Genomic DNA, 20,280 nt, shown 5'->3' with positions numbered 1-20,280 from the left:
ATGGTAACCATCATGAACTAAAAGATTGAGTTTAATCTGAGTTAATTTATTATGCCCAATAATATTTAACACAAAATGTATTGAGAATTTGAGATAGTAGTTCTCAAATTATGAACAATAATTATCTTGATTCTTGACACTATAATTAAGCTAAGTGTTCCTCTGCTATATATATGAGTTTAACTACCTTGAGACATGAGTAACTTTATTATAAATTCAGAAAAAGCTGTGGTAGAATGTAGGGGTGTACATGGCTCGGCCCGGCCCGAAGATCCAATCCGGCCCCGAACACTTTAGGGGCTAATTTAGTGTGATTTCATCGGGTCTAGGGCCGGGTAAGGGTCTTAAAGATAGACCCGGTCATTATTTCGGGTCGGGTCCGGGTCATAGCTCGGGTCACCCGAACTCGGCCCGGTGGCCCGATCATCATACACAATTAATATTTTGTGTTATTAGTAATGGATGATGGCTATTCTTATATAGAATTTAAATATTGTAAACCTTAATATTTTGTGTTATTAGTCATTTATAAGATTATAAGTTAATGTTTTATGTTTAAAATGCATAAGACTTTAGACAAATGCATAATATTGTGTTATTTGTATTGATTTAAATATTTGGTGTTAGACAATATTAGTATTGATTATGGTTACGTTATAATTTTAGAGAAGGGTTGGTTCTTGTTATATTTTTTTAAGTGAATTTTACTATGTGAATTGTGAAATAAAGGTTGGAGATTAGGTGATTTTTACATACTAAAGACCCGGTTTTCACCCGGTTTTTATCCGATTTTCACCCGGCCCGAAGGTGCGTAGGTTTCATCGGGTCTAGAATCGGGTTAGGGTCCAAAAATTAAACTCGGTCTATATTTCGGACCGAATCTGGATTAAGCCAAACCCGGTATGGCCCGACCCATGTACACTCCTAGTAGAATGTGTAAACAACATGAACTTCTCTATTTACAGGAAAAGAAGCTATCCTCTATCTCAATTTCTCTCTTGTTATCAAATTAGCAATATTTATTCATACTCTTAGTTACATACATCATTTATCGCATGCAACCTTCCATTCGCAATCATATCACAAACCCTTAACAGAATCACACAAACACAAGCAAAATCCCAATGATGTACCTAAGTCTCTTGAGACTCTGATCTAAATAAACTCTACAAAGTTTTCACATCTTTCTTTATCCAGTTAAATACTTTTCCAAGGGCTATGTATATATAGCATGCTGGATGAGATCCTGATGCCATAATCACTTGATTATCTATTATCAATAGTCATTGGTCAGGTAAAGTAGTCTCATAAGCTAAGGCACACATTTTCATTTTGTGTATCTGACTTATAACAAATATGATATATAGAATAAGCAAACCTTATAACCATTAATTAATCTTGTTTACTATCTTGTACTTTTGAATTTCTTATCTCTCTTATTTTAGTGTATATATGTTTGTATAAATAAAAGATATTAAATTATGTGTGTCAGAAGACTACAATTATCAATGCTAAACATACTACAGAAGTCGAGACCCTGAAACATGTGCATGTTGTAATGTAATTGTAATGTGTTCTATCTTCAATTCTTTATCATAAGCAACTATGACAGTACTAATAATTGTGCAGCAATAAGCACTACTTCAATTCTTCGTTATTTATCACCTATATTATCCCAATAATTTTATAACTATCTATATCTCTGAATTGTTGTTGTGGCATTAAATATAATTCTTAATTTTTGTTATGCTAGTATTTTTTGTTTAAATTGGATTGTTAAACTTTTGTTATTGAACTTAGATGGTTGTACTTGAAATTGAACACAATTCTATAATTTTTGTTAAATTGTTGAATTTTTGCTATGATATTGAATTGATTTGTTGAATATTTACTGTTTTCATTTTTTCTGAACATGAATGACATTGACTCAAGTTAATGCAAGTGAAAATTCGACTAACATTCCAGCTTCTCAGTCAGGAAGTGCAGCTGGAATCGCTAGTAAAAGAAAAGTTTCTAAGAATGCTCTTGGAAGTAGAACTGATGTAGGATGGGAGCACGGGATATCTGTTGGAGAAGATGGAAAGAAGATACAATGTAAATACTGTCATAAAATTTTTTCAGGAGGATTTTATAGATTGAAACACCACTTAGCAGAAACTCAAAAAGATGTTGGGGCTTGTACAGCTGTTAGTGATGAAGTTAAGAAGCAAATGTAGGATATTGTGAGTGGGTTGCAAGTGAATTTGATGAAGAAAACAAGCATGGGTGGGGCAAGCTCAGGTGAATCTACTAAAGAAGTTGACATTACTGGTGAAAAAAGAAAGAGAAAAGAACTAGATGGCAACATATTCAAGAAAACACACATTAGTACTCAAACAACAATCAACAATATATTTAAGAAGAATTTGAGAGAGAAAGTATGTTTAGAGATTAGTGCTTTTTTTACAACAATGGCATCCCCTTTAATGTTTCAAAGAGCGAGGAATACAGTAGAATGTTTGAGAAAACTATAAGATATGGACAAGGATTCAAGCCACCATCCTACCATGAATTAAGGGTGCCTCTTTTGAAGAAACACGTGGAGCTTATTCAACAATCACTAGAGGAACATAGAGCATATTGGAAGTAGGTTGGTTGCACAATAATGACTGATGGTTGGACAGATAAGAGAAGACGGACCATCCTAAATTTTTTGGTTAATAGTCCTAAAGGGACTATTTTTTTAAAGTCTGTTGATGCCTCTCATATTACTAAGACAGCTGATAAAATCTTTAAAATGATAGATGATGTGGTTGAAGAGGTTGGTGAAGAAAATGTCATCCAAGTTGTCACCGACAATGCGGCTAACTACAAAGCTGCAGGAGAAATGCTAATGAAAAAGAAGAAAAAGTTGTTTTGGACGCCTTGTGCAGCACATTGCATTGATTTAATGTTAGAAGATTTGGAAAAAAAAAAGTAACACTTCACATGGACACAATTTATAAAGGTAGAAAGATTACTACTTACATATATGCTAGAACTGCTCTTATTGCAATACTACACATCCACACTAAGGGGAAAGATTTGGTGAGGCCAGGTATGATCCATTTTACAACTTCTTACCTTAATTTGGGATATCTCAATGACAACAAAGGTTCCTTAATAAAAATGTTTCTTTCTGATCAATGGACTTCTAGTAAATTTGCAAAGACAAAAGAGGAAAAGATAATTGCAAGTGTGGTGTTAGATAAGGTATTTTGGAAAGAAGTGGTAATTTGCTTGAGGGCTGCCTACCCTCTTCTTCATGTGCTTCGTATGGTGGATTCAGAAGAAAAGACAGCAACGGGATTTATTTTTGAAGAAATGACAAGTGCAAAGGAAAAAATACGAGATACATTTTAAGGAGTTGAGACAAGGTAAAATGTCTAATTATTTTTTTTAATTAATGCATAAGAGTTGTTCATAATGTTTACTTTGTAACTAATTTATTGTTTATTTTTAACTTCAATTCTGAAAAAATTGTTTATTTTGTAACTAATTTATTAATTTTTTTTATATTTTAGTTATATACCTATTTGGGATATTATTGATGCAAGATGGGGCAACCAATTTCATAGGCCATTGCATGCTGCAGGCTATTATTTGAATCCTCAAATTCATTATAGCTTTGGTTTTAAAATTGCTTATGAGCTTAAGAAGCAGTTTTATGCTTGTATGGAAAGGATGACAAAAAATCCAGATTTAATCACTAAGATGGATGTTCAACTTGAAGATTTTAAGACTTGAAAAGAGTTTTTTGGTAGTAAAGTAGCTCAAAATGCAATTTATACTAAAACTCCAGCTCAATGGTGGGATTCTTATGGAGATCAACATCCAGAGCTTCAGCAATTTGTAATTCGTGTCTTGAATTTGACATGTAGTTCATCTGGATGTGAACGTAATTGGAGCGCTTTTGAGATGGTTAGTAATTAAATATAAGTTGCATTTTACTTTTATAAATTTGGTTGTTAATTCTTCAATTCTATCTTATTGTTTGACTAATATTTTTTATCTACTTTTAAAAGGTTCACACAAAAAGGAGAAACCGTTTGAAAGCTAAAACCATGAATGATGTTGTGTTTGTGATGACAAACTCAAGATTAGCAAAGAAAAAACAAACTAGAAAAAGTCTTGATTATGACTATAGTCTTGATGAGTTGGACTCTGATGATGAGTGGATTGTTGCTGACGAAGATGGAGAAGAAGAAGATTTAGATGCTCTAATTCCAGATCCTGATTTAAATGATGGAGCAAGTGGTAATAGAGTTGTTGGTGCCTCTAAGGATCCTTTGGTAATTCCTTATCTTGATGATGATGAGTTTGAAGAACTTCTCCAAGGACCTCTTCCTTCTGCTCCTGATAATGATGAAGATGGTAATGCAGAAGTTTGTAAAACTCGTGAAGATTTTATGACTGATGAAGAATAGAATGATTATTAAATAACTTGTTTAGATTTTAGTTAATTAGTTGTTCATTCTAGTAGTTTGGTTGGTTTATTTGCCACTTGAATTTATTTTAATGTCGTATGAACTTATGAGTTGTGAATTTGTGTTTTGATTCGTGAATTTGTGTTGAATTGTGACTTTTGACTTGTTATGGTATATATATATATATATATATATATATATATATATTAGTTATAATTCTATGGGTAATTTAGCTTATTTGAGATTTATTTTATTATCTGTAAAATCAGTTTTTGCTATTAAATTTTTCTAAATTTTTATATTTTACGAGTCATATTTACATTCCGTCTTATAATTCAACGAATTACGATTTTGAGTTAACTTAACGAGTCGAGGTAAAAACTACGACTTCACTACCTATTGATGAGTGATATACTTAAATATTATACTTGTTTTTTTTTTTAATTATAGAAGATATACAAATCAGAAGATTCAATTTATGTATTCAAAATTAAACGGTGACACATTTAAAATTAATACCCCAACAGTCTATAATAAAAAAAAAATATTATTGTCAATCTAATATAAAAACATAAAAAGTGCCGTCTAACTTGTTATTTATATTCGCTTACATTTAAATTTTTATTCTTTTTATAAATCGCCCTACCATGTATAAAATCGTCTCCATCATATGTCAACTTGTCCCTCTATTTTATACTTTTTTAAAAAAAATATTTTCCGTTTTTGCAGTAATCACTATCTCCATTTTTCTTTTTTTTTGGTCTTCTTCTAATTTTTTACAAATTACCGATAATATTTGTTTTTATGTCTCTAATATATCCGTAAAATACACAGTTATATCACAATGACGCATTATACCAAATATCAACCAATATTAAAAAATTCAATCGTAATTTGGCTTGTTACGTATAAGTTTTATCTCCGTATTTTATAATTCACCTTCCAAAATTGATGTGTACACTATTTTTATTCACCAAATCATAAGCACATGTATTATTTAATATAAATCCCAATGATTGTAGAAATTAAAATATCATATTCTAAACTGTTGGAAAAACTCAACAAAGGTTTAAACAAGAACCTTTTAACAGTTGAAGTACCAAAAATAATTTTTCCACAACTTGTGTGATTAAATAGGAAATATCAAAGATATTCCAAACAGCAAATATAATGACAAAAATTAAATAATCAGACACCAGAATTTTAACGTGAGAAAATCCTCAAAAAAAGAGGGACAAAAAATCCACAGGATCTAGTCCAGAAAAATCTTCCACTATCAGAATAATGGGTACACAATCAGTCTTCCTAGTAACACTAGGACATCTCAACAATCAACAAAATATATCATCAAAACTGATGGAATCAACATATACCCTCCACAAAGTGGGTATCTCAAATCAGACAAAAGAGAGGGCAATACAACTAGCAAGTTATATCCTAATGTTCATCTCTACACTAAGAATAACATACTAAAATTTCATAAGAAATGGAGTAAGTTTACTGGTTCAATTGGATCAAAAATAACCTTGCCCTTTTCCCCCAATTTCTTCTTCTCCCTCAATCCGAAGCTCTACTTCCTTTTCTCTCATTCAAAAATGAATGAGGCTTGACATTCTCTCTCTCTCCCTCTCTCGGTGGCTTAAAGCCACTTTCTTCTATTTTATTTATTTACTTTTTGTTTTAAAAGTTGTGTAGGCCCCACTTGAGGTTGGGGATCCACCAACAAATCTCCCCTTTACCAACTCAAGTGGGGATAGGCTGGTCCATCAAACCCGCTTTCTGTTTGCAGGAATCAAACTTCACTATAGGTAAACTTTTAGTCATCGTATCTAAACCATTATCATCAGTATGGATCTTCTCAAGTGCATATGAATTCATCTCAAGCGCTTGACGTATCCAATGATACCTCACCTCTATGTGCTTCGATCTGGAATGAAACATCGGATTCTTGCTGAGATGGATAGCACTCTGACTGTCACAAAATAACACAAAATTCTCTTGATTAATGTCTAACTCTTGTAAAAATTTCTTCATCCACAAGAGTTCCTTAGAAGCTTCAACAACAGTAATGTATTCTGCCTCTGTAGTAGACAAAGCAACACATTTCTGAAGTCGAGATTGTCACGACACAGCTCCCCCTGCAAAATTCATTATATAACCAGAAGTAGACTTCCTTAAATCAAGATCCCCAGCCATATCCGCATCTGTGTAACCATCCAACACAAGTTGGCCACTCCCAAAGCATGAACAAACTTTGGAAGTACCATTAAGGTATCTGAGAATCCACCTCACTGGTTGCCAGTGTTCCTTACCAGGATTAGAGAGAAACCGACTAACAACTCCAACGACATGAGCAATATCCGGCCTGGTGCAAACCATAGCATACATCAAACTGCCAACTGCAGATGCATATGGAATCTTCTTCATTTCTGTTTTCTCTTTCTCACTTGTAGGACATTGCTGCGAACTCATCTTGAAATGACTAGCAAGTGGAGTACTAACAGGTTTGGAATTACTCATGCTAAACCTCTCTAAAACCTTCTCAATGTACTTCTGCTGCGACAACCACAACTTTCCATTCTTCCTGTCACGAGTGATACTCATGCCAAGGATTTTCTTTGCAGGACCCAAATCCTTCATAGCAAAGGATCTATTCAAGTCTTTATTGAGACTTTCAATATTCTTAGTGTCATGACCAACAATCAACATATCATCAACATAAAGCAAGAGAATTATAAAATCACCATCAGAGAATTTCTTAACATACACACAATGATCAGAAGAAGTCTTACTATACCCATGACCTTCCATAAAGGAATCAAACTTCGTGTACCACTGCCTTGGCGCTTGCTTCAACCCATATAAGCTCTTCTTCAACTTGCATACAAGGTGCTCATTTCTTTTAACCTCAAAACCCTCTGGTTACTCCATATAAATTTCAATTCCTTATCTATGTCACCGTGAAGGAATGCAGTCTTCACATCAAGCTGCTCAACCTCTAAATTCAAGCTAGCCGCCAATCCAAGCACAACTTGAATAGAGAACATCTTCACAATTGGAGATAAAATCTCCTCAAAATCAATACCTTTCTTTTGCTCAAAGCCTTTCACAACCAATCGAATTTTGTACCTTGGCCGTGAGACATTTTCATCCGCTTTCAATTTGAACACCCATTTATTCTTGAATGCTCTCTTACCCTTCGGCAACTTCACCAATTCAAACGTATGATTCTCATGCAATGATTTCATTTCTTCTTGCATGGCCTTCAACCAATCTTCTTTATGCTCATCAGACATAGCTTCCTAGTAGCTCTCTGGCTCCCCAATCTCAGTGTTCATCACATACTCATGAGGAGAGTATTTCTAAAAAGGATGATGCTCTCTAGTAGATCTTCTAAATTCAGGCTCAACTGGTGGTTCAGGTAGAACTTCAACATCTGGTGGAACTTCTGCATCTGGAACCTCAGGTTGAGGTGTAAGTTCATCATGCAAATCATCACCATCATTATCAACTTGTACATCTCCCTCATCAACAGGAGGTCTAGTGGAAGGACCAGGTTCATCATTAGCAGAACGTCTAACAGTTATTGGCTTATCTGTCTTCTCAAGATCTTCAATAGTTTGGTCTTCAAGAAAAATCACATCTCGGCTTCTAATTATCTTCTTATTCACCGGATCCCATAATCTGCAACCAAAGTCTTCGTAACCATAACCCATGAAGATACACTGCTTTGACTTTCCATCAAGTTTAGACCTTTCATCTCTTGGAATGTGAACAAAAGCTCTGCAGCCGAACACTCACAAGTGACTATAGGAGACATCTTTCCCTCTCCAAACTTTCTCTGGAACATCACCATTTAGTGGAACTAAAGGAGAAAGATTGATCAGATCTACTACAGTCCTTATTGCTTCACCCCAAAAAGATTTAGGCAACTTTGCATGAGAGAGCATACATCTGACTCTATCATTGATAGTGCGATTCATTCTCTCTGCAACTCCATTATGTTGAGGAGTCTTAGGAACCGTCTTCTCAAGCTTGATCCCATGTCCTTTACAATACTCTTCAAACAGACCCCTGTATTCACCACCATTATCTGCTTGAACACATTTCAATTTTCTTCCTATTTCTCTTTCAACACTTGCATGAAAGTGTTTGAAAATACCGAGCACCTGGTCTTTAGATTTCAAAACAAAAGCTCACACTTTTCGAGAATAATCATCAATAAAAGTAACAAAATATGATGCACCACCTAGTGTCTTAGCATCCATAGTGTAAATATCAGTGTGAACTAAATCTAGAACATGTGATCTCTTATGAGGTCCAGAATTATGAAATGATACTCTAGCATGCTTTCCAACAAAACAATGAGTACAAGTATTTAAAATTGTACCTTTCACGAGAAGTGAGTGCTTCTTGGCTAAGACGCTTAGTCCTTTCTCGCTCAAGTGATCAAGACGTATATGCCACAAATCAGAAGAGGAATCATCAGCTACATTCACCTCTTCTTTGCACAACTTTGCTTGTAACCGGTAGAGAGTAGTGAGACTATTGTCTTCTCTAGCAATAATGAGAGCCCATTTGGTAATCTTGCATTTTCTACTACCAAAGGAAGTGCAATATCCCTCTTGATCCAATGCCTTCACTGAAATAAGATTGAACTGCATATCTGGCGCATGTCTAACATTCTTCAACTGCAACTTGCATCCCATGTTGGTTTCAAGCCACATATCACCCATACCAATGATATCACACACTCCTTTATCTCCCAATTTGATTTTAGCAAAATTTTCAGCAATATAAGAAGTGAAAAATTCACGCCTCAGAGTGACATGACATGAGGCACCAGAGTCCATAATCCAAGTGGAATCATCACAGACAAGATTCACATAATTTTCATCATATGTGATAAGAACATCTTCATAAACAATAGCACCAGTTTCTTTATCACTATGTTTACCTTTCTCTTCGTTTCTTCTCCTTGATTGTTCTCTTTTCAAGAACCTACAATACCTCTTGATATGCCCCCGCTTGCCACAATGGTGACAAATAAACTCCTTTCTTGGCTTGTACTTTCCTCTTGACTTGCTTCGACTCTCTGACTTGTCAGAACTGTGAGATTTTCTACTTTGACTTCTCTCCCGTGACTCTGAAACAAGTGCTTCTGATTGGGAGGAAGCATTAATCAAATCTTGCTCTCTTCTTCTGACTTCTTCATTCAACATGCTCTCTTTAACCATTGCTAATGTCAACTTTCCTTTTGGAGCTGAGTTAGTCAGTGTTACAACCAGAACTTCCCAACTATCAGGCAAAGAGCTCAACAACAACAACAAGGCTTGCAACTCATCATTTAAAGTAATTTCATTATTTGTCAGTTAGTTTACCGTCTCCTAAAAAATGTTCAAGTGCCCCGACATCGATTTACCTTCAATATACTTCATATTGCCAAGTTTTCTAATCAAGAATGCTTTGTTTTGCACATTCTTTCTCTCATATAACTCCTTCAATTTCTTCCACATCTTCTTGGCATTCGTTTCAGTGTCAACATGTGGATACACGCTACGATCAAGCCATTGCCCAATCAAAGCAACTGCCTTCCGATTCAGCTTCTTCCATTCAGCATCGTATTTGGTATTTTTGTATTTACCCCCCTCCATATGATCATACAAGTCCTTGCTATACAACATATCTTCCATGAAGGTCTTCTAAATCAAGTAATTTTGGGAATTCAATTTGACCATATTTGGTTCATGAGTATTTTCTTCTATTTAATCAACACAGAGATAAACAACCAGAGCTCTAGATACCACTTTGTTGGAAAAACTCAACAAAGGTTCAAACAAGAACCTGTTTAACAGCTGAAGCACCAAAAATATTTTTTTCACAACTTGTGCGATTAAATAGGCAATACCAAAGATACTCCAAGCAGTAAATATAATGGCAGAAATTAAATAACCAGACACCAGAATTTTAACGTAGGAAAATTTCCAAAAAAGAGGAACAAAAAACCCACGAGACCTAGTCCAAAAAAATTTTCTACTATCAGAATAATAGGTACACAATCAGTCTTTCTAGTAGCACTAGGGCATCTCAACAATCAACAAAATACATCATCAAAACTGATGTAATCAACATAAATCCTTCACAAAGTGGGTATCTCAGATCAGACAAAAGAGAAGGCAATACAACTAGCAAGTTATATCCTAATATTCATCTTTATATCAGAAATAACATACTAAAATTTCATAAAAAATAAAGCAAATTTACCAATTTAATCAGATAAAAAATGACCTTGTCATTTTTCTCCAATTTCTTCTTCTCCCTCACGCCGAAGTTCTGCTTCCTTTTCTCTCATTCAAAAATGAATGAGGCTTGACATTCTCTCTCTCCCTCTCTCGGTGGCTTAAAGCCACTTTCTTTTATTTTATTTATTTATTTATTGTTTTAAAAATTGTGTGGCCCAACTTGAGGTTGAAGACCTACTAACACAAACAGCCAGAGTGACACCCGTGAACATCTTTTTAAATAATAATTATTAATTATTGACAAAAACATTCTTTAAATTTCTTACTAACAAAAAAATAGTTAGAATATTTTAAACTGTAATAAAAAAATATAATTTTTTACAAGTGACAAATAATTTATATATTTTTACAAATCACTAGTATATTTGATACGAAATTTTATAAGAATATTTAAATAATTATTTAACAAGTATATAAAAAAATATTTTTTTATATTTTAAAAAATAGCTTAAACTAAAATTTTATTTCTAGATTTTTTAAAAATATTTTTTGTTATTTTCAAAAATATCTTGTGTAAAATTAATAAATTTTAAAAATAAAAAATCTTATTTTTTAATTATGATTGAGAAAAAGTCCATCTAATCCGATTTTAAAAAAATATAGATTTATGGAGACTCCCTTTTTGTTTATAAGTTCACACTCAAAAATCACTCAAAAGGGAGAGAGGATTCAGAGATTTAGAGTGTGTTTGAAAATTTTATGTCTTCAATTTTATCAAGAGTTAAAATTCTTTTCCATAATTTGTTAGTAAAAAATCATGCAAAATTCAATTCTAATTAGAATTTAATTCTCATATTTCAGTTTAAATCAAATCTATGGTCTGATTTTTAATTTTATTCTTATGAGTTATAATATTACTAAAATTATCCTCAGTAAAAAATTAATGATAATAATAAGAGGACAAAATAATCATTTCAAACATATTCTGTATGATTTATTTCAATTTCATTCTTTTGGTTCCTAATCAAAATTTTTATTCTAGAATTGAGTTTAATTCAATTCTCTCAAGAATTTTATTTAACTCTAACTTATTAAAAGTTTTTAAACACACTCTTACAGAGACTCCTTCTAGTGTTAAAACTTAATTAAAACTAACATAGGTTAATGAGTGCTTTAAAATTATTAATTAACAAGCATCTTAAAAATACTAATTAAATAATTAGATCATTCATAATGAGTTTTAATAAACAAATATTTGTGGAGATAGATTAACATGGCAAGAATAAATAACAGCAGTAAAGATATTATTTTTCTTTTTTATTTCCTCATATATTTTTATAAATTTTCATGTGGATTTTATTAGAACCGTATTTTTTAAGATAGTTTCTGTCTAATTTTTTTGGACGTTATGTTTTGTTCTCTGCCTACCTACAGTAATGTTGCATGTCTTCATTTGACACTTTCTTTTGATTAGATCCATTCGAAATTGATCTGTTACTTGCTAAATAGGAGTACCATCCTACCTATTTCTTTAATGTATCACGTATTCACGTTAATGTGGCCATTCCACAAATCGATGATTCCTTTTAGTATTAAAATATTACTTTTTTTTATAATATTAAAATTAGATCATTCAATTTTTTTGTTTTTAGAAAATTAAAGTATCTTTAAAATTAAAATTGGATCTTTTAGATTTACGTTTCATTAAAAAAAATTTAAATACTAAAATTCGATCATCTAAATTTTTACCTCAAAAAATTTAATAATTTAAAATTAAAATTAAATCCTCCAATTTTGTTTTTTCAAAAAAATAAAAAATTGAACTCTTTAATGTTGTGTTTTGTTAAACAATCTCTACATCTAAAAAAAAAAGATTACTTTTAAAAATATTATATTTTGACCCATATCTAAATTTTTTAGCTTCAAATCAAATAACAAATTTGTAACGATTTTATTAATTAAAATCAGTTAAAGATAATAATATTTATAATTATAATACAAAATATCTTTTAAATAATAAGGCTATGTTTGTTTGAGAAAAAATAGGAAAGAAATAAAAGAGAGAAAAAAAATTTTTAAAAAAAATTATCTTTTATTAGTTAGTTGAGGAGAGAAAAAGTTAAATATTATAAAAAATAATAGAATTTATCAATTTTTTTTCGAATATTAGAAAGAAAGTAGAGAAAAAATTTATTATATTTGCTTATTTCTAATATTACTCTTTTTTTTAATATATTTTATACTATAAAAATAAAATTATTTTTTTATAATTTTTTTATTTTTTTCATTTAAACACATTTAAAAAAAATAATTTATTCAATTTCTTTCTTTTAATTTTTTTCTACTTTCTTTTTTTTTTATTTTTTTTTTCAATCAAACATAACCTAAATGAATTATATATGACACGTGTTGGTTCCAGAAAATTTGAGAATAGAAGATAAGTGTGCTGAAATCTTGCGGCGGTAAACATAGTACTTATCAAGAATATGTGTCTCCCATCACTCCATGTGGGTTGGAAAGGTCAAACATTAGTTAAAAAAAAATTCTCCATTGTTGTCCTCATTTGATAACATAACGGGATGAAATCATGAAACTAAAGATATTTTTACAGAGGCCATGAAATCAGGGATTTTTTGTAATAAAATATAACAATTTTAATTTTTAAAATAAATTAAAAAGATATTATTTTTCTAATTTTTGTGTGTTTTCATATAGTTCGCCTAACATATACATAAATTTTTACAAAGATCGCCTCTGAATTTCCATCCTTTTTACCACATATCATTGCAACACATCTATATCATGGCAAAATAAATTGGAACATCCCAACAATTCTATTTTACATTCAATGAAGAAAGATTTTCCTTTCATTACATATAATACTGGCAATAAGATTTGTGAACCCTGCCACTTAGCAAAACAGAAGAAACTCTCTTTCCCTTTATGCAATTCAACTAGTGATTCAGTTTTTGATCTCATTCATAGAGACATTTAGGGACCCTTATCAATAACATCTAATAAGGTCACAACTATTTTCTTACAATAATGAATGACCATTGTAGGTTTACTTGGGTTCAATTTTTGAAGGCAAAATCAGAAGTGCCCACTTTGCTGCAAAATTTTGTTAAATTGATAGAGACTCAATTTTCTAAAACCATTAAATGCATCAGGTCTGATATGGCCCTGAATTCAATTTGATTAATTTCTTTGTATTAAAGGGTATCTTGCACCAAAAATAATGTGCGAAAACTCTTCAACAAAATGGTGCAGTTGAGAGAAAATGCTAACACATACTTGTAGTTCTTCTCCTTCAATCAACTTCTCTAGAACCTGAAATTTGTGCAGTCTTATGGTCTTTAATCTAATTTAATTTGTTGGATAAAAAACATTACTTCATACTGTCACTATTGTTGTTGTGTATCTATTAACGAGAGCAAATTCTCATGCATTTCAAAAAAAAAAAAAAAAAAGTAAAGTGTAATACTCTTTAGAAAATGATCATTATAGTTACCAAACTAATTAGTAGATTTTAGTTTGGACTTATATTTCTTTATAATTTAGAGAGTGCAATATTTTCAATTCAATCAATTTTATACTTAACGTTTTCGATTCGTGTTTAAACTACCAGGCGTTTTGAATTTTGTTCATAATGTTTTTAATTTGTTTTAGGGTTATCCTAGACATTTTCAATTTTGTATTTAACATTTTAGATGAAATTAACATCTAAAAATAATTTTAACACAAATTTAAAATATTAGAGATAAAATCGAGTAAAATTTAGGTAGTAATTTTAAAAAAAATCATAAATTTTAGAGACAAAAACATATTTTATCCCATAAAATTTGCTAAACAAAATGGGTTAGCATTATATTCTTCACCTGATAAAACCAATGTAAATTATAAAAAGAATGGAAGAACTGATCGGAAAGAGTCTCTTGTAGAATGTCCCTGGAGTTGCATTAATGAAAATAGGACTACACTAATTACTGTAGTATATATCTTTTTGCATTTTGGCATCAAATTAAACATTCATTATACAAAATGTAAGAAAGGAAGGGAAGAAAAAAAGTTAATAAAAGAACAATAAATGTGAGCCACATAACAATACATACCTTTATATTAAGCATTTTTAATAAGAGACACTATAAAATTTGGAAATTCCAATATTTGAATCTCCCTAAGAAGTTGGGCAGCCTTATCTTTAAACCTAAGGAACAACTCATCCATGATCCTTTGTCCAAAATGAGCCTTTAAAAGGGGTTCAGTAACAGCTCTAATGTATTTAGCTATAAACTCCCCTGTCATATTCTCATCAAGTTTGTTGCCATTAGCACCTTCTTCATTATTCATCATGTTGCCATGCCAACCCATCCAGATAGTTTCCACTTTGTGAAGAATGAAAGACCCTTCTTCCTCAATTATTTCTTTAACTTCTTCTATTGAAGGGTCATAATTTGGGATATTGAAGGATTTCAAAGTTTCCTTTTCAATCAAATTCTGTCACAATGCAACATATATGTTATTATTGTGCATAATACATCTACTTATTTTTTATTCAAGGTATAATTACTTTATATTGTATTAAATGCTATGTAAAGAATAATATTACACAATAAAGTATATAAAAAATTAACTACTAATTAGCCAAATGTATAGAATATAAATTAATATATATAATAATTGATTTTTGATATACATAAAACAGTTTTAATTAAATACTATACAAATAAATATTTACTTATCAAGTACTGAAAATTGATGTTGAGAAATTAAAGAGAAATGAGTGCATGTAAAAGTCAGAGGAAGAAGCAAAGAAAAAGTTTGTACATGATATATATATATATATATAAATATATAATTATTATTTATGTTTTTCTAATTTCAAATTTTTTGAACAAATGGATTCATGATATTTAAAACTTTTATGACTAAAAAAATTTAGTATTCAATTTTTATTGTTTTCTAAGAAAATTTCAGTATATAAAAAAAAGTAGTTATGCAAAATTTATATTTTAAGTAAAAAAGAAAAGAAAAAAAAATACTACAAGGGAACATGAAATATTGACATATACTTCAAATTTTTGCGTTAAGAAATTTTAGTATGATACTCTAAGAGCATTTCATTAAGTGCAAGGCCCAATAAGTTCCAAGTAGCTCTGATTTCAGAAGTATTATTTTGCCTTCCAATAAATGTCAAAACCATCTCACCCCCTGTTACCAATTCTTCTGAACGTGATTTCAGAAATGCTTTCAAGTTTCTTTGGAATTGGCCAAGATATGCTTTCTGCATTCCTATTGGGCTTGTGCTTGTTAAATATATGCCGTCTCTTTCCACTGTTCCACCTCCATCAATAGTCAACTCCTCTGGAGACTACAACAAATTCAAAGGAACAATATATATATTCAGCATATTACAAGGTCCACATTTTTTTTTAGGATATATAGTTTCTAAATAATTTATGAAAGTGAAATAGCTCCCATCTTTTTTGCTAGCTTTTGAGATTGGATTTTTTCAGGTGTTAGCTTTTTTATGTGGGACTTTTTTTTAAATATTGGTTCTGCGAGATTTATAATATAGCATTTCATTTAAAAGTTGGCATTTTTTATAGCTCCATTTTACAATATTTTACTCAGTGACATTTTATTCGGCCTTTTATCAATTAGAACCCTCTATATATAGTCTTTTTCAACGACTCTCAACAAAAGCACTAATATAATAAACTACAAAACTTTGGGAGAACCATCACCATAAAAGCTAACTCATATCACAAAAGAGTTCAAGATTTTATAAAATTCTTTTTAGATAATCTTTCGATATGAAACTCTTTTTTAAATATTGGTCTCGTGAGATTCATAATAGATCCACTCAATTTTAAATCTAATATAATATTAAAATCTATCCAATTTAATAACAGGTAGATAATGTATTACAATTCTCACATCAAAATATAGTCTCTAGATATAGGTTAATTGAGTTAAGTTTACTCAATAATCTCAATTATAATAAAACAAGGTTTTAACTCAATAATATACTGAAAAGAATGAGAAAAATATATAACTTGTTAGATAAAACATGAGTTCGTTTGGTATATTATTTACCTGAGAAAGCCAATGTAGACTATAAGAACAATGAAAGAAGTGCATGGAAGAAGTAGGAAACAGCCTCTTGTAGAACGTTCCAGGAGTTGCATTAATGAAACATGGACCAATCTTGTTTCCCTTCTTCCCTTCCAATGTTTTGTAGAATTGAGGGAGTGATTTGAAAATAGTATTGAAATCACTTTCAAATAGATCATTCAAATAAAATTGGAAATCAGGTGAGCTAAGATTCAAGTTGGAGCTAGTATTGTAAACAATGTTGATGATATTATATATCACTTCAAGAGTATTTGGTCCTGAAGAACACCCTAAATCAGCAACCTTTAAACACTTGGGAAGAATATTATAATAGAGTCTTGTGATACTTTCTTCTAATATTGGTTTTGCCTTGATGATTGCCTTTTTCTGCTTAGAAGAACACTCACATTAATTAGTATAAAAAATTTGAAAAATAATAATAATAATAATAATAAGATCATTGTTATGAAACATTTTTATAGAGAAATGTTTATTACTTGAAAGAAAGAGTTATGTGCATAGCTTTTGTCTCCTACACCACTATTCATGTGCAGCGTATTTTGTGATGACATACCAACTTCCATGTCTTCTCTTTCCTTTGTAGTAATGCAGTTGGTACCTAATAATAATCGAAAATATTTGGTAACTAAAGAAAATCAGCAAAAAACAACCTTAACTTGCCTTATTTAACATTTATTAATTGTTGCGACAATTAATTAATATTAAATAAAGCAAGTTCTGGTTTTTTTTTGTCTACCTAGCATTACCCATAATAATAATAATAAATCAATCAAATTTTACCCATATTAAATGTTCGGAAAAATTTGAAAAATGTTAAAAGTTAGATATAGAAAAAACATATTTTACCCATGAAATTTTATGTAATAAATAACAAATAAACTATTATTTTTATCAATAAAAACTTAAATAAATCCGATCATTTTACATATAAATAATTTTTATAAAAATTTAAAATACTGACAAAAACTTAATTATCCATAAAGAATAAAATTCACATTTGAGGACTTTAATTTTATCACACAAATATAAAACTAGTTTCCCTCCTTCATTCACACAAAGCACCTGAATAAATATTATATACAGAATAAAGAAAAATAAAAATGATCCATTGTATGTACTATATTACATATACTTACGTTCTGTTGAACCCCAGCTAATTAAGGTGCTCATCATATGTTCACTGCTTGCTTGTGTTATGAATTCTCTGATGAATGAAACAATGCAACTCACCTCAATCTATTTATAGAGGCTCCTATGTCCTTAAAACGGACGCCCATTGTTACACGTTTCTAATATATATATATATATATATATATATATATATATATATATATATTATATATATTTTTTTCCATAACCACGTCTTCCACGTGCATTTTTCTGTCTTCAGTTTATATTCACACGTGGCGGGAGCGGGACCATTCACATTCACTAGTCTCTGAATAAATATTTCTCTTTTCCTAAATTTATTTAAATTTAATAAATAAACAAAATTTTTTTAATAAACTTTGTAAATAAAGAAGATAGTTAATTCGGAAAAGGATGAAATAATTTCTCTAACTATACTACATGTGACTCAGTTACCAAAATATAAGTGATGGATTTTTAGACGTTAACTCGGTCTAAACATTAGGAATAAAATTAAAAGCGTTCAGAAATAATTTTGACCTAAATAAAAAGTATCTAAAAATAATTTAATAAAATTAAAATTAAATTATTTTTTAAAAAATTACAAACATCACACATGAAAAACATCCTTTATTAAGAGATATTTAATATCCCATATGCACTCAAGAGAAAGACAGGAAACAGAGTATTCCTTTTCCAAAACCCAACCCCCCGGTATTGTCCAATCAGAAAACCTAACAAGGTTGTTGCATATCAATTATGAGTTTAACTTTCATGCTTTTATAAAGTTGTGTAATTACAATTGTTTAAACTCATTAATTATTCGTCATAAATTAGGAAAGTGGAAGTTACAGCTGGCAGAGGGAAATTAACATGACATGGTGGATTAAGTGTGGGGGACATGGTTATCAAGAGTGTAGTCTTGTTCTTAAATCGTGGTGGATATATTTTGAGGAGGAAGAGACATTGTGGAAGAAAATAGTTTGCAAGAGTTCTAATGGACCGTGAAAATACATTGTGGAGATGAAAAACGATCATAATGTACCTTGCTAATGGATTGAAAATCAAATTCCGAGGATGTGTGAGTGGGAGAAGCTAAGTTAGTTTGCAAGAAAAAAAACGCCAACGTTGTATGTAGACTCCATTAAAATTAAATAATATACTGACAAATAATTTTGTACACTCTTATAAATTTTATCCATCTAAATATTGAATCATGTCCTATTATTTTAATAATCATAACATTCCAAACGATAAAGGAGAGAGTCAAAGAACAAGTATATATAGATCAAATAGAAATTAAAAAATACTGACCATTAAAACCAAAAAGACTACAAGCTAAGTCCATTCCTTTATTAACTCTTAGGGATGTTCATGGATCGGATCGTATCTGCAGATCTGCAGTAAATATTCGCATCTAATTCGCAAATTGATCGAATCGGATCGTGAATATATGCTCTACATCCGCATATTCGATCCGCGGATTCGCAGATCCGCACTATAATAATTAAAAAATAAATAAATATATATGTTTGGTATTATATTTACTTGTTTGTATGTTTTAGTTAGTAATTATTATTCATATATTGTATTATTTTATTTTTGTTATTTAGAGAGAGTTTGACTAAAAATATTTTAGGAATAAATAAGTTTAAAAGTATGAAAGAAATATTTTTATCGAATTCTTTTACATATAAATATGATTAAAAAGATAAAGTTTAATTATGCGGATATATCCGATCCGATCCGCAAATGTGCGGATCGGATCGGATCGGATCCGCACTAAAAAGTGCGGATATCATATCCGATGGAAATTGTGCGGATCAGATCGAATTTTCGGCCATATCCGATCCGATCCGATCCGCGGACACCCCTATTAACTCTGATTCGGAACCTATACATATTCCCTTGGACACTATGATTGTGTCTAATTATTTTGGTGAAAATTATAAACTTAGGTGTAGTCGACTTCACGTGAAGTTAATAGATGAGAGCCGTTAGATGATTTGACTAATTTGACTAAATTTTCATCTAACGGCTCTCAGCTATTAACTTCACGTGAAGTCGACTGCACTTGAGTTTCCACGAATTATTTTAGAAAAAAAATTCAAGCATCAGCATAAACAATATACTTTTACCTTATACTTCTAAATATTATTGACTAACTGCGAATTAAAAATAATAAATTTTATTGAGGGTCTCTCCCAAAGCTAAGGATTGAACATTTATCATGTTTATTGACAAATGTAAAAGAAAAAATATATAATTTTTTCTCTTCAAAATTTATGTATATTTATCCAATAATATTATATTTATTGGCTATATAG

At 30.6% G+C, this 20,280-nt stretch overlaps 1 protein-coding gene and 1 pseudogene across 1 annotated transcript; one reads left to right on the top strand and one right to left on the bottom strand.

Moving 5' to 3' along the window:
• The first annotated feature begins 1,916 nt into the window (after positions 1-1,916).
• Positions 1,917-3,399, top strand: LOC110269348 (uncharacterized; annotated as a pseudogene).
• An 11,184-nt stretch (positions 3,400-14,583) lies between these two features.
• LOC107628866 (S-adenosyl-methionine 4-1-methyl-2-pyrrolidinyl-3-oxobutanic acid methyltransferase) lies at positions 14,584-18,021 on the bottom strand. The gene is made up of 5 exons (XM_088509622.1): positions 17,962-18,021; positions 17,302-17,423; positions 16,787-17,191; positions 15,797-16,058; positions 14,584-15,186 (listed from the first exon to the last, which is right to left on the bottom strand). Exons 1-5 carry the CDS (start codon positions 17,996-17,998, stop codon positions 14,807-14,809), a joined length of 1,206 nt encoding a protein of 401 aa, XP_088365748.1. The 5' UTR covers positions 17,999-18,021; the 3' UTR covers positions 14,584-14,806.
• Positions 18,022-20,280: the final 2,259 nt, after the last annotated feature.

The sequence above is a fragment of the Arachis ipaensis genome, chromosome B3 (genome assembly GCF_059453495.1).
Source record: "Arachis ipaensis isolate K30076 ecotype BB chromosome B3, ASM5945349v1, whole genome shotgun sequence".
In the NCBI taxonomy this organism is placed as follows: domain Eukaryota; kingdom Viridiplantae; phylum Streptophyta; class Magnoliopsida; order Fabales; family Fabaceae; genus Arachis; species Arachis ipaensis.
The sequence above is the reverse complement of the archived record's forward strand: the minus strand, read 5'-3'. Positions and strand labels throughout refer to the sequence as shown.

What these genes read in the sequence shown, in the direction of transcription:
- LOC107628866 (XM_088509622.1), bottom strand. Translation starts at nt 17,998, where the DNA reads ATGATGAGCACCTTAATTAGCTGGGGTTCAACAGAAC. An exon ending in TAGCTGGGGTTCAACAGAAC is followed by an intron (nt 17,424 to 17,961) that starts GTAAGTATATGT and finishes GATTATTATTAG; the next exon opens with GTACCAACTGCATTACTACA. An exon ending in ACTTAATGAAATGCTCTTAG is followed by an intron (nt 15,187 to 15,796) that starts AGTATCATACTA and finishes TTGCATTGTGAC; the next exon opens with AGAATTTGATTGAAAAGGAA.